Source organism: Salarias fasciatus, chromosome 6 (assembly GCF_902148845.1).
Source record: "Salarias fasciatus chromosome 6, fSalaFa1.1, whole genome shotgun sequence".
Taxonomy (NCBI): domain Eukaryota; kingdom Metazoa; phylum Chordata; class Actinopteri; order Blenniiformes; family Blenniidae; genus Salarias; species Salarias fasciatus.
In genome coordinates this window covers 16,735,184-16,750,393 of record NC_043750.1, presented here as the reverse complement: position 1 = coordinate 16,750,393, position 15,210 = coordinate 16,735,184, and the positions used below count along the sequence as shown (strand labels likewise).

Here is a 15,210-nt window from a genome sequence, read left to right as displayed (position 1 = left end):
AGCGGAAAGATAAGAACCAAACAGATGCTTCAACATACAGACACGGACAGGGAACGTGGACAGCGGAGTGAAACAGTGGGGAGTGAGGGTTGGGCAGTCTGAGCTGCAGCCAAAAGCAGGTGAGGAAAGGAAATGCAAGGAGTATAAAAAGGGTTTGAATGAGCAGCGAAAACGAGACAGAAACTGTTTGAGGAGGAATAAACAGGAAACATAGTGAGATTAACAATGTGCCACAATCTTTAGATCAGTTTATTTCTCGGCAGGGAGGCTTTTGGGCCTATAAATGCCCAGTAGCGTGAACAAAGCTAAGAAATATGAGAATCAGAGAGAAGAAGAAAATTACATGAAGGATGCATGAGATCTATTATCCCTTATCATCTCCTGTGTTTGCTCCTTCGTCTCTCTTATTACTCCTCCTCTCGCCTGTCCTCTCCTTCTGTCTCCTTGGTGGAAACTCAAATACAGTTTAATTACAGGTGACACCGAGGCTCAGCCATTAGCGGCGTGCGAGCACAGGTGGGAAGACAAATTTTATCTGGGTGTTTGTCTTCATGTGAGAGCGAGAATGTGATTCATTGTCTGCAGGTCTGGGCTCTCGTCTGCAGAGCATTTGCCAGGACAAAGATTTATGGATTAGATTTCGTCCTTCTACCTCACTCCCTCCTTCTATAGTCTGCCCCGTTCTCGATCTCGCGGGTCTGGTGTCACTACTGAGTCCTCATAATTAGGTTGTAGGGTGGCTGGATCTGATTGGCTGACAGTTTCCAACCCCTGTGCTGAGTCCTGGGGGAAATTTTGCCACAGCGATGGACGGTACTGAGGGCTGTCACTGTCAGTCAGAAAACTGCTTTTCCATCTGTATTTGTCACTTTTTCAAGCATTTTATCCAATACAAATATCTAATCTTTTATCTCTGTGGATTAACATGGAATAGATATACCTCTGGCTCCATCGGCGGGTACTTCCGTCCTTTGCTTTTCCCCAAACATTTGGTCTTTCCTCCCTCGAGGAGCTGGCACCAAAAGCCTTTCTGTGGGTCGAAGCTGAGGAAGCAGACATGGAGAAAAAAAAAAAAAAAAAAGTAATGATAAACTTCAGCGCTTCTGTTCTTGATATTTCTTTCTTAAGAAATCAAACCAGTAAAAGAGCAGCAGACATCTTACAAATACAAACCAGACAGAAATGTTACTACGCATTCGGCACTCTCAGCCTGTCTCATGCTCCTCACTGACTGCTGCGCTGTCTGCTTTTATCTCTCTGTCTCTATTGCCCTCCCTTTTTGTGGCTGTCATCTCGGCTCTGCAACCCTGTCTCGCTATTTCTCAATCTCTTTCTCTCCCTCTCTGAGCAAACACTCAGCAAAAGGAAAGTGTATTGGTTAATTCATACAGTAAACCATGAGCAGGAGTAGCAAAAAAAAAACAAAACAAAACAAAAAAACAACAAAGTAAACAAAGATGTCTGGTATTGTTTGTTTCACTATTTGAGTTTGTTGAGTTTCCACGGAGAAATGGCAGACATATGAGCTGGAAAGAACTTTTGTTTTCAATGATCTATTGACAAAAATATTATTTATCCCAATACAGAGTCTGGAACAGATTTGCAATAATTTTAATATCAGATATCAAAAAAGGAGAAAACCTGGTAAACAAAACAGAAAAGTGAGGTGAGTGAAGAATGACTGAATCAGAAGGAACATTTCATGACTGAACCTGGAAAAATGCCCACATGTGAGAAAGAAACCTTTTAATGAATCAGATGCCTGTCTGAGCTTCCCCGAGCATCCCTTGTGAATCGAAAGTGCTGTTCCTTTTATCAAAGTGCAAAGACCGTTACATCCCCGCAGCATGTTACGTGACAACCTGTCAGAAATGGTCGGTGACTTTCTAAGCAAAGTGCCTTTGCAAATTATTGCATTTTGTGGTTCTCCGTCACGCATGGTTATGCACAATCACATAAATATAAACATGTGTGTAGCAGCGTGGGATCAGTGCTTATGCACTCTGCCTTGCAGGTTTTCTGTCTAACTGAATTCTGGATATTTTCTAGCAAACTGGTTTGGAAGTACAGTGGTTAGCACCTCACAGTAGCAATCCTTCAAGCTTTCTCTGTGTGAGGTTTCCATGTTCTCCCTGGGCATACTCTCTATGCAACTATTCTTTTTTTCCTTTTCTTCAGAGATCCATGTTGTGTTTCATGGTGGTTTTTAATTGTCCTCGTTATGAATGAGTGAGTGTATGTAAATACTGTTCAAAACAGTGCATAAGTATGCATGCTAGTTTAGAACATCGCATGTGTGACTTTTAACTCTTGTGCAAAACTTTAATTTGGAATTTGTGTGGCAAAAGTTGCCAAGCGTCTAAACATTAGAAAGTCACTTACTCCCATGCTCAGGGTGTGAATGTAATTAAAATGAATCTTCATCAGTATGCATCAGTGGGTGAATAAAAGAAAAAAAAAAAGAGTTAAGTGCTTCTTCTTCTTCTTCTTCTTCAGCTCTTCTTTTGACAGGACAGGAGGAAGAAAGGAGAGGGGGATTAAATAAATAGGCTCCAGTGTTGAGGATCTGTCAGACTGCTGCCATGTCAAAAGAATGAGGAGGAGAAAAGAAAGATTAGGCTTTTGTGTAACTCTGTCCTCTGCCAAAACACACAAACACACACACTCACGGCTTCCTTATTATTCTGTCAAAATGCATCTCTTTACAAATTATTTGTATGCATGTGGGCTCGCGTTTTGAGATAGAGCCCCTCTCTGTCCCAATCTAAGCTACAAATTCTAGATGTCCCTGTCTGGAGACTTGAGGGCTCGCAGGCAGATTGCATTCTGATGAGTGGTGCTTGAGAAATAAACTGTTTACCACTCCTCCGAAACATAAAGGTCACATGCAAGCTCTCCATTGGAGAATGAGCTGAGACACTGCATCACCGAGCCAAAGCCAATTCTCTGGACGTGAAGTGAAGAGAATTCAGTTGATGCACAAACTACACCGCTAAACTCATTTTACACGTTATTTTTTGTTGTTTGTGTTACATTGCATTACATGTTTGTACTACATCTACTAAAATATACAACTGGTGATGAAAAAATGTTCTTTTGAAATTATGAAAAGTGAGAAGTTGGTGGATAAAACACGCATTCTTATGAACTGGAGAGTCATGAAACAGTTTGTTCTACTGAAAAATAGCTGCAGTTTGACTTTTCTGTACGGAAGACGCTGAAATATCCTTGTCATAAATGGATAAGAGAGATGACTGTGTGTAGAAACAGATTATTTCTTTACATAGAGCATTTTTATTTTTGTTTGTAATATTACTTGAGATGGTTTGAATTGCTTTATTTGAATTTTAACATCAGTTTGTAGCTTGTTTTTGTCATTTTAATTTTCATCTACTCCATTTTTTAGGTATTCTTCAGCCACTTGCAATAATCACTCCTTGTTCACCTTTCAAATGTCCTTTTCCCCATCTTCGCTTTGTCTCTGTAATGACTTGATCTTGATCCTGAATGAAGCCATTTGAATTATATGATTATAAAAACTTTGCTGCAACATGTATTATATATTTGTTACACAATTATATCTCGCTATTTCCAAAATATGTAGTTTAATACTCATGTGGAAAATTGGCCCCGGTGTGTGTGTTTTTTTTTCCTACTGAAGTTATTTTGGATAAGCACATTTATTTTTTCAGATGGAGGTATGGAGTCATCGCTCTGTAGGCTGATGCTTCACCACGTTCTGACCTTCGAAAAAGATTGCCAAAAAATGATTGATATTATACAACAAAACTATTATTTAATAGGGGAGTGTACACACACACACACGCACACGCACACACACACACAATATCTGTGTAAAATCAAATAAATGAACCGTTAGAGTTTAATACACCACTATATCACAATATGAGATAATTAATCTGATGTCAAGCAACCTTGAGAAAATAATTAAAAAGCAATATTTCCTTGCATTCGCTTCATTCTGATAGCTACTTATTAATTACTTATTGACATATAAATTACTCCACTCATATAAATAACTATTATGCTGAATATCTGTCTTTTTCATTGCTCCCAGTAAAAAAATAGCATTTTGTTTGATCTGACAAACGGGAGTGAAATTTGTGCACAATCAGATATTTACTAAGTCTTAACAAATGTGCCGTGTTTCGGAGAGGGCATCATTGCACAGAAACAAAGACGGAAACCCCGCTGACGGCCGGCACAATAAATACCTCACTGCTCACCAGCAGGTGTCAGACTTTTTACACAGTTGGAGTTGGAGACTTTTTATGAGAAGTTTAATCTTTATAATGATTTCAAAAACAATGCTTTGTAATGGAAAGCTGCTATGCACTGAGACCAGAGATAGGTAACACTGAGAGGCGCTCACAGCAGATAAAGAAAACAAAGGTTGACATTATCAGTGAGAGACTCACGTCAGGGCCTGGGAGTAGTTAAAGTGAGGAGTGACTCCCAGGAACTTCTGTACTTCATCCATCACCGCCGCAGGGTCAGTCCTCAGCTGATGGCCGTCTATGATCATCACCTACACACAAATGGAGTTACACTGTCAGACCAGAGGCTTACAGCGGACAGCAGCGACATTACTGCAACAGGAGCAAATTCAGTGAGCGCAACAAAAGAAAAAGAAAATTAAAATTAAGATTTCAATAAATCACATTACTCTTATGCCGAGTAGGTATTTCCTGTTTGATAGAGGCAGCATGTGGACTGGAATGGTCTGTTTTTAGACTGAAACATTGAAATGATACATACAAGTACGTACGTGCATATGTTTCAGTTATAAAAAGAAAAGCTTTCATTTCACATGTTCTTTGAAACCTATGGAGAATAGCCTCAGTGCAAACACCCAGCAACACACACAATATATCATTCATACTGTAACTTGCAGATTGAGAGAGTGAGGACTTTTTTCTTCTTCTCGCCATATGTGGAAGATTCTGCATGATTTTTGATGTCTTTTTTCTTTTTGGTGAAACAGCTGCTGGTAATTTAATGTTAAATGAACGTTGTGTGCGGATGAAACAAACAAATTATCAAATCCACAATGCAAAAATGCCTCAAACTGATCCTTGCAGACAAGGTGTAAGTATCCTACAAACAAAATCCGTCCATCCATCTTCAATCCTGCTTCATCCAGGTTAACGATGAGAGACGGCAGCACAGAGCCTCAGCAGGTCACCAGTTTAACTCAGACATTCATCCTGGGACCTTCTTGCTGTGCGGTCGGACGACAACACCTTGCACCAGATACTGGCGGCCACCGACGATCGGACTCTAAACATTTTGCCACCATCGAGCAGTCGGACTGCAAAGTATCTGAGACAGTGCAGCTAAGTGATTTTGCAGCGTTAGGCAGTATTTGAAATTTGTTTATGATTGAACGGCAGTGACTGTAGGGAGACAAATTAGGTAATTCAATTTCAAAGCTCTGCTTCAGCAAATGTAGAAGTAATAAAACAATTTACATAACTGAGACTGTAAAATTTGTTTGTTTACCATTATTCCCAATTATGCTGTGAAACCCGAGCGTTTACCTATTTGTCAGTGCTGTATTCAAATTACCAATCTCTGCTTAGCTGAGTAGGCTAACCTTAACCCTGAATTCAGGCAGGAATAAACAAAGTATTTTGTTACAAACAGTTCTGTATATTGTATATCAGGGTTTTTCAATCAAGAAATTCACATTTAGCAAAAAGTCATTGATTGTTTACCTGGTTAGCAGGGTAGTAGGTGAGCCACCTCTCCAGGTGAGTGGCGTACAGGCCGGGGATGAGGCAGCGGTTCTGTAAGGAGCGCAGCTCGGGCGGTGCGCCCTGTCTCGCACTGATCACGTCGTAGAACGTGAAGCGCAGCGCCGCGTGGTCCTCGTGAGCTCTTTGATGCTGATGAAGGACCACAACCACCAAGTAAACTTCAGAGGCTCTATATCACAATATTACTCGCTCGTGTGGCTTGAGCACATCGTCGCTTGAGAGAGGATTGTTTTAATAGACAATGACACAGCATTTATTCTGCCGCGTTGTCCACTTACACATCTCATTAAGTAGTCAGGATTAAGCAGAAATTCTCAAGATCCTGGTAGAATTCATGTACTGAGATGTCGGTAAATACATGGAGGTATGTTAATCAGGATAATTAACTCTGTTCTCACGACTGAAGCTCGCTGAACACAACAGTGGATATAAAAAGCGAATGTAATATAAATAACAGAACTGCAGCATGTATCCTAATGAAGCAGGCGGATATGGAGACGACACACACACAGTCACGGGCTTTTAATGTATTCTGGGTGTGTTTGTGCTTACCTGATACCAGCTGTAGGCCCTGTCAGAGGGGTTGATGAGCAGGGTGATGATCTTGGCCTTGGGCAGCAGGGCAGCAGCTCGCCGTGGGGACTCCTCCGAGGGGAAATAGTTTGCGCTCTTCTCAAACAGGAAGTCTGTGCTAACGTTGGAGGGCATCGGGAAAAACTCCATGTACCTGAGGTCACGGAAACAGAGAGGGAACTCAGACAGAACTTCCTGCACGTGCGCACACTCACGACGTATGCCTCACACTGAAATTTCAATCCTGGCTGTGGACTCAGTCTCCCAGAGCAGACACGGCTACATCTTCAAGTATTTTTTTTTTTTTCAAAGTCAGATACAACTTCTAAAGTCACGGAGTTGTCGACTTTATCTGTACTTAGAGGAAGATCTTAAAATGAACTTAATGATATAATTTAGGCAGTGTTTTATGAAGAATTTTCAGAGTCAAGTCTTTATGGGTGACTTTAGAGAACGCACCAGCTGTGTCTCTGTCAGTTAAGTAACCCATTTATGGGTCAATTTACGCAGCCATATGTTTATTGGCTTATGTTTGCAATCTTAAGAGATCATTCTGAAGACATTGTTGAACAGTTTTGAACTGTTTTATGTGTCACTGAAGATTACAAGACACACAACAGCCTGAAACACCTTTACCAAATAAAACAAAGGGGTTCTTTGTCAACTTTCCTTTCACCTTACTTTCTTGCAAATAAAGTGCAAAGTCAAGGAATCAAAGACAGGAGGTTCGAGAACGTGTGTGTTCTCACCAGTCGATGCCTTTGTGGTAGTTGTTGGTGTTGAAGAACTGCACCTCCTCGTAAGTCTTTGGACTGGGGAAGTTGCTGGAGATGGAGGGATGCATGAGCAGGAAGAGATAAAGTGCCGTGGTTCCTGTAAGAAAGGGCATAATTCATAACCGGCTCGTTAACTCGGCTCAGCAGAGGGTAGTCCGAGCGTGTCCGCATGCATGTTTAAAGCGTTTCTGCACATGTGTTTCGGCATGTGTATGGTGGTTGACACTCTGAATCCGGCGTGTAAAAGCGTGCACGTGCGTGCAGTGATCACAGGCCGCCCCAACAAATGATTCCAAGCTGTTTGACACCAATCAGTACGGCTGCTGCGGTCCTGCCCTCTGCCGTGCCCTCTGCTGCTCCCCTCTCTCCTGATCCTCCCACACATCCCGCAACGCTGCCCTGTCACTCAGCGCCTTATTAGCTCCTCTGGCACCGTCTAATAAAATAAGAATTGATGGTGCTGTAATTGTTGTTGGGTTGCTAATGTAGCTGTAACGACTCCTCCTCTCCTTCGAGAGATTATTACCTACTTAATTAGCAGCTATGCGTGACCTTCTCCCCTCTCACCCCAAAAACCGGCAATTAGAACACCTGAATTCACACTGATGTGACATTTGGGACTCCAGTAATGCATTTCCATTTTGAATAAGCTCCTCCTTTTGTGTTTCGCTTTGATGAGATAGATGAAAAAAAAAAAAAAAAAAAAGAAAATGAGAGGTTGGTAGCACGGTACTGTATCCCCACGCATCTAAAGTAGAGAAACACGTGGGCGGGAAAAAAGGAAGCGAGAGCCTCCTCCTTTGTCTCCCTCTGACAGGACCAAAGGAGAGAAGGGGATTAAATGAATAGGCTGCGATAAAGAGGCTGGAGACACCTGGGCACACAGAAGGAGTGTCTTTGTTGCATGCTCGTGTTTGACTTTGCGTTTGTTGTGCGTCTTGCCTGTTTTCTGCGGTCCGATGACCATGAACTTGGGCAACCTGTCGCAGGTTTTTTCTTTCGACCAGATGTCTTTATGCCGTTTGTCATCGCACGGATTCTGCAGTCATGGAAAGCAAAGGATTGGAGGTTAGAGTAATCATGTAAATATGATACATAACAAAAGCAATGCATCCATATATTTATATCAGAGAAGATTTGTAACCGATAAAAGGTGAGTTACTGTCATTTGTTTTTTTTTTTTTTGCCAGCCTGCAGTCTCTTAAAAGAGAATATAAATACATATACACTCAGTTAACATCCTCAGAAAAACAGTAACAAACAAAAAACAGTTTAAAAATTTTGTTATTTATGTTTAACAACAATGTTGTGTTGTCATCTTTATATTTAATAAGATAAAATAAAATGCACCGTGTCCTTGTGTGACCCTGCAAAATATCTCAGCGCGTTCCCTGAGTATTGTTGAACCCACATAATAGGGATTATGTGAGGTTCTCAGGCAGAAACAAAACTGTTTAAACACATGTCCAAACATGTGGGTGAAACATGGTACACACACCTGCCAGAGTGGGTTCCTTTGTTCGGGAAACAGCTGAAAGTACTTGTTTGCGAGCTGGAGCGGCGGGAGTGTGTGAAGATTCAGGTTCGTCCATGAGTGCAGGAAGGAGGCCAGGTGGACGAAGGTGTAAAGACCCAGTCGATCGTTGCCATAGTTGGAGAGGTGGGTCATGAATATACTGATCTGGAGAGAAACGGCAGAGACAAAGAAAAGGGGTGAGAAGGAAATACATATTTACTGTATTTTGCAAAGTTAAGATAAAGTCAAAATCCCATTTCCCAAGTTCCCATGTTTATTGATGTCCCTTCAATGGAAAGCAAACAGATTATTTCTCGGTGTGAGATGGCTTTAAAAATCACTAACAGAGCGGCTGTCCAGCGAGTATCAATATTTGTTATCGCTTTGCAAAGTGCCAGAGTCACTTTTGTTATATAAGATTGTGCATTAACTTTCAGCGCCACACAGTTTCAAGTACAAAGAGGCACACAGATAAAGTGAAACCGATGTATTCACCACTCCTGATAGATAAAGCTGAACAGGCAGCACAATACTCCTCATAGCCACTGGGTGATGGGAGAGAGATGCAGCTACACACGGGAGAGTGTTCCAGAGTGTGTCGGGAGTGTGTTCAGGACGGTTAATGTGTGTGAGGAGGAAGGAGACGCTAAGAGGGAGCAAAGGAGCGATAGTGTGTTGGTCTGGGCTATCTGTCCACGCCTCAGTGCTTTTATAGGCTGATCAAAGAGACAAGCTAAGATAACTGCTACAGACAAATGCACACGCAGACGCGCGCGCCCCCGTGCACACACAGACGCAGGCACAGAACACACACACACACACACACACACACACACAGGCTTCCTTTGTGACTGCAGTGAGCTCAAGAACGTGTCAGGATGAAATGGTAACATCAGCCATTAAGATATGAATTATTTGTTGAATGCGAGCGTGTGTGTTTGGATGTGCATGACTGCCTGTCTGTCAGTATGCGAGGGTCTCTCAGTGAATGCGAACACACGCACACGCACACACACACTTTCTTTCACTTCAGGTAACATTACAGTTACAAACACTGATTTTCGAGATGCCTCAAAATATTTTCTGACTAAGCCTGAGCTTCACCCATTTAAAAAAAAACGGCCCTTATCCCCTAAAATTCAATCATTTATGCTTTCCATCCCCAAACTGTGAGCTCTCTCCTGCAATGTGACTCCGTAAATAGGTTTATGTCAGTAAACTATGACTAATACAAGTACATGGGGGAACATACAAAGGCTCATTCGAGCATACAGGGTGAATTTCCTGGTGACAGAGGACTGTCGGTGCTCCTCCTTAACGGCGAAGGTTGCTGTAGATACAGAGCGACACAGTGTCGGGGTTTGATGGATCAGCGTCCGGCTGACCTGGAAAGCTGTTCAGAATACTGATCTCCTCCGAATACTGATGCGAGGAGCGCGTGGGTGTTTATGTGTGAGAGTCACTGTGGGAGGCAGAATCGGAGAACAGATGAGTGTGTGAGGATACTTTTTTTGGTATTTGTTAGTGGGGGGGGAATGCCACGGAAGAACAAGATGAAGAAGAGAAATGCAAGAGTGTGCATGTCATTTTTTTTTTTCACCCGAGCAAGAATGCGCACATGTCAATGCAAATGTTGATGCATTTATGAGTTGGCGTGTGCCAAAACAATTGTGTGCATCTGCCACCGCCGTCTTATCTCGTGCTCACTCGAAGCAAACCAGCAGTGCACCACACAAGCTTGCCTGCTAGGTTTCAATCTCGCTGATGTCAGGGCAACAATGTGGAACCAACGTGGAGGCATTGCCAAGCACTCAGCCAGGAACAACAGGAACACATGCCAGTGAAAACTGTTTGCTCGCTCCTCCTCTCCACTGAATTGCAATGCCACAACTCCAATAACCCCCTCCGCCTCTTTATGGCATGACTGGAGAACTTGGAGCTCTACTCTCAGCAAAGTGTAAAATTAAATCCGACCGCATCTCACTGGAAACATCTAGTCACATTTGGGATTGAGAGGGGATATTTCTCCCCAACCAAGCACCTTGCAGCAGTCGGCGAGTTGGCACAAAGCGAATGTCACGAAATGAAAAGGATTTGAAGTGATATACGGTGAAAGTAGGCAAATCTGACCTGAGTAAGTAAGACTCATTTCAAAGACTTCCATTTTGTGTTGTTTTGTGCTTTCTTGAAAGGAGGCAAGGTGATCAAAAAGTGATTTATGTTCCCTTCAAACAACTCAATAGCCTATGATGTCTGAGTCTGGGGGAATGGGTGTATTATGTGCTTGTGTGTGGCGCATGTGCGGGCGTACGAGCAGAGCAGGAAAAAGAGACTGAACACGGAAACGTTCATTAAACACTGGCTGCCAAATTAAACAAAGGGCGAGAAGAGAAGATGATTTGTGTTGGTAAATTGGAGAGCCGGAGAAAAGCTACAGGGAGGAGGGAAACAAAGGAAGATACAGAGAGAGTAACCTTGGCAGGTGAGTCTGAATTTAAAAACAAACAGTAAAATAAAGCCACTCGAGAGAATGCTAATTTTGCAATACAAAAACTCTAAACCTTTTTTTTGGAGAAAGGACTCGCTGTGGCTAAGAAATCAATTAGCTGAACCGTATAAACCTTTTTTCTAGTCATGTAGTGCCACATCTCATTTCCTGAATATTGGATTGCTCTGAATCCCACATGTGCCTTTAATATAGAATAGTGCACTAATAATTTATCACTAGAATTGGACTCAAATCATACTTGGGACTGGACTGGGAGAGAAGTGTAAAAATTAGAGAAATAAACCCAACCCCCGACTCTCCCTCTTTTAATCTCAGTCCCTTGTCTTTTCCTCTCATTGCTCCTGTGCAGCTTCATTTCCTTCCTCTTCCCTCATCCATTTAAAGCCTTGCTTTCACTCGCTTCTGCAAAGAAAGTCACTTTGTGGATGTGTTTTTTTTTTCTTCTTCTTCTTCTTCTCCTCTCTGATCTAATACTGACCCAGATGCTCTGATGAAGCATGTCAGTCCAACATGGAGGGATGTTCTTCAATATTCATGTGCACATGAGCTCACAGGCACACTAACACAAATGCCATGTCTTGGAAGATTAAGAGAACACCAGTCATGTATTAGAGTTTGTAACATGTTTAAATCCCCTCTAACATGATTGCATTCCGGAAGAAATTACATTTTTTTTTTCCCTCCAACTAGCTTGTGGTTCATATTTTCCAGTTTCTCTTCCATCCATGCAAAAAAGGTGCTAACAACAACAAAAAAACTCACAAGATGAGTTATAAGTGGTGTCAACACTCAACAAAACACATTCCGTGCCATTAGTACCAACATGAGGGTGCGATGCCCATTCCAGCCTCTCAAAGTAGGACTGGTATAGGTTTCATGCATTACTTCACTCATTCTGAGTTTGACGATGTTTCTGTAGCACCGTTCAACACTGTGTGTCAACTCAGTGCTGCTTCAGAAGCGTTAATGCATTTATATGTTTCTGCCATCGTGCTGCCACCCCAGCACCCCGTCTATCTCCCCGCTTTTGATGTCCTTGTGTGCGCAGCTACAGCAGCCGCTGTTCATCACAGACCACTTAACTCCACATACAATTCTCCATGATTGAAATGTTATTGCTTCCAAAGAAACCTGCCCACTTATTCCCTCCTCTGCCGTCGTCGGCCTTTTCCCACTTCTTATTCTTTTCCACTTTCCCTCTCATGGTCGATCTCACTGTCTCGGTCTCATCAGTGGATAATTGAAAGCTGAACGTCAATACAGCAAATGATTTGGATTCAATTTATTCTGCCTGCTCCAGTCAACATCTACCAGCCCTTGCGATTTTGACATTCCTACTGCGTTACTCGCACGTTGTAATTTCTCAGTCTGGATTGTGGCATCTTTTATGAGTATGTGCGTGTTTGTTGGACTTCATGTCTTGATGAGTTGCTAAAGCTTTCAGCTGCAATCAGTTGCAGAACTGAGTGAAAATAGGAGGGCAAATGACAGAAAAGGGAGTAAATATGCAAGCGAAGTCAACATGCATGAGATAAAAATTAGAAAGCGACAAGAAAGAGGAAGATATGCAGGGATATCGGAGGCCTGCAGAGCCCTTGAGAAGAGTAAAGGGGAGGAATGAGGGATTGGATGCGAAGTGGGTAAAACAGAGGGTAAGGAGGGAAGAAGATTGTGCTGATATTTGGTGTTTGGCTAATAAGCTTAGTGGCAGAGCTAAGCGCTAAATGTCAGCCCTGATATATGTCTATAGCTCTGCTTATGGCAGCGAGACACTTTCTTACAAAATATATACACGCTCAGACACACTCACGCTTACATGCACAAAAAGACACTTCAGCCACAAAAACATACGCACTCATTTGTGTGTGTGTGTGTGTGTGTGTGTGTGTGTGTGTGTGTGTGTGTGTGCGTGTGCGTTCTTGTATTTCTATCCTTGTCGGGGCCAAATGTCCCCACAAGGATAGCAAAACATGGAACGACGTGCCTTGTGGGGACCTTTTTCCGGTCCTAAGTAGGAGAAACAGTGTTTTCTTGACCATGTTGTTGTTACTGAAAAAAGTAAAAGTGCAAAAACATTTCTTTAGGGTTAGGCTTTGTTGTGGTGTGGGTTAGGGTTAGGGTAAGGGTCAGGGTTAGGGGCTAGACATGAATGGGAGTCAATGGACGGTCCCCACAAGGATAGAAATACAAGACTGAGCGCGCCTGTGTGTGTGAGACTGTCTATACGTGCATCACTTCCTCTCTGTATGTGTCTGGATTCTCAAGTGACACAAGATGCCGTGACCTGAAAATTAAATCTCAATCTGTCTGCCACCTTCTCACCCCCCCACCCCCTCCACTCCCATCTATCCCTTCTCATCTCCGCTTGCTTTCTCTCTCTCTCTCTCACTCACACACACACACACACACACACACACACACATACAGACACACACAGACCATCTCCGGCCATTTATTGGGGAATGACTTGTGCCCTATTGGCTGTTTGCAGAGCCTAATCAATTGTGGAGTGTGCTGTGTACAGTATGTGAAAGTCGAGCTCGGTGACTATTGATGCAACCCAGAGTGATGCAAAAGTATCCAAACTGGCTTGAGTACGATCTCACACCCATATACAAATATGTACAGCACGTGCAAATGCAGGGAGGGAGGAAAAAAAAAAAAATAAAGAAAACACCAGCATGTGTTGAAAGTTGGTTGTTGTCACTGATAAAGTGGCAACAATAGCCAAATGTGATTTAAAGTCGTTGAGCAGGAAGCGGCAACGTTACCAACGTGCAGATCATCAAACAATGGGGAAGCCCCGAGGGGCTAAAGCAGCGAGCTACAGAACACTATTGATTACACGCACAAAGTGCATGCACTAATTAAGCTTTCGCTTCTGCCGATGGAAACGGCAAAAAAAGAGTCATCAGTCCGTGTCTGTGCGTGTGTGTGTGTGTGTGTGTGTGTGTGTGTGTGAGGATGTAATTCAAGTCGGATAGCTCTCATTTAATGTTGACACTGCCTTTATGTTTAATCTCTCCATTTGGAGATACAAGAGGAGAGTTTCATCTCTTATTGCAGCGATTAAGGAAGGGAGAAAGTGAGAGAAAAGGACAAAAGATAGAGGAAACAGAGGGAAAAAAATGTAATTAGCTTCTGCGTGTTTCTTTCAAGAAGAATTTCAAACCTTGATATAAGTGTGTGTGTGTGTGTGCGTGTGTGGCTGTGTGTGAGGACGAGAGGACGGGAATACGTCCCGCCTGGATTGTTGAGCTCACGATGAGGCGACGTCACTGTTGCTGCAAGCAAAGATACTGATACACGCACACACGCACACACACACACACACACACACACACAGACACACACACTAAATTACCTATTGAAATGTTCTTGACAGTAATTGCCGGACGCAAGTGTCTGACTTTACTGATGAGAAAGAGGGAAGTTGAAAATCTGATGGCATGTTTTCATGGAGGAGAATTCCTGCCGTACATTAAGGTATAATTTTAAATGTCATCAATTCGACACAAAGACAATGCGCTGCCTTCCATCGCGTGGAGATTACAGCTATGGAAATAGGCCATTGTTATGGTGCTGTTTGCTCCAAAATGTATGTCAACAACGTATTCCATAATTTCTGTGTTGTGTCTTTATTTTACTGTAATGTTGTACTGTAGTGCTTGGTTTATTTATATTTTATTTTATCATACACCATTGTTGTTGTGTAATGCTATTACAGCATCACATTAATACAATTATAATGAGCATTACCACAATTTACATCATAATAGCTGCACTTAAAACCACAACACGCCAGGTTGTTGTTGTCATTACCAGGACAATCGTTACGATCATCACCATTAGTACTTCATCTGCACTGCAATCCTGTGCCGACTGGGAATTATGTGAGGGAGAGATCACTGCATCATTACTACTGTGTTGGGCTTCCTTAATACATTAAAGTAACCTTTCAGTGTGAGTCAGTTTGAATTGTCAGTGTTTAAATATTCCTACTTCATGAATTATAGAAATGATAATGGATTCTATTCTCAAGCGGTGCTTCCCTGG

General features: G+C 42.4%; 1 protein-coding gene across 3 annotated transcripts in view; it reads right to left on the bottom strand.

Moving 5' to 3' along the window:
- The window catches only part of ndst3 (N-deacetylase/N-sulfotransferase (heparan glucosaminyl) 3), a 44,412-nt gene that overhangs the window by 1,808 nt on the left and 27,394 nt on the right, over positions 1–15,210 (bottom strand). For all 3 annotated transcript variants that reach the window (XM_030093759.1, XM_030093761.1, XM_030093760.1), the window contains exons 7-13: positions 8,628–8,810; positions 8,072–8,168; positions 7,103–7,226; positions 6,333–6,507; positions 5,739–5,909; positions 4,440–4,549; positions 941–1,043 (exon numbers count right to left, since the gene is read on the bottom strand). In XM_030093759.1, coding sequence (XP_029949619.1) covers positions 941–1,043; positions 4,440–4,549; positions 5,739–5,909; positions 6,333–6,507; positions 7,103–7,226; positions 8,072–8,168; positions 8,628–8,810 — 963 coding nt within the window. The remainder of the gene's footprint in view (positions 1–940; positions 1,044–4,439; positions 4,550–5,738; positions 5,910–6,332; positions 6,508–7,102; positions 7,227–8,071; positions 8,169–8,627; positions 8,811–15,210) is intronic.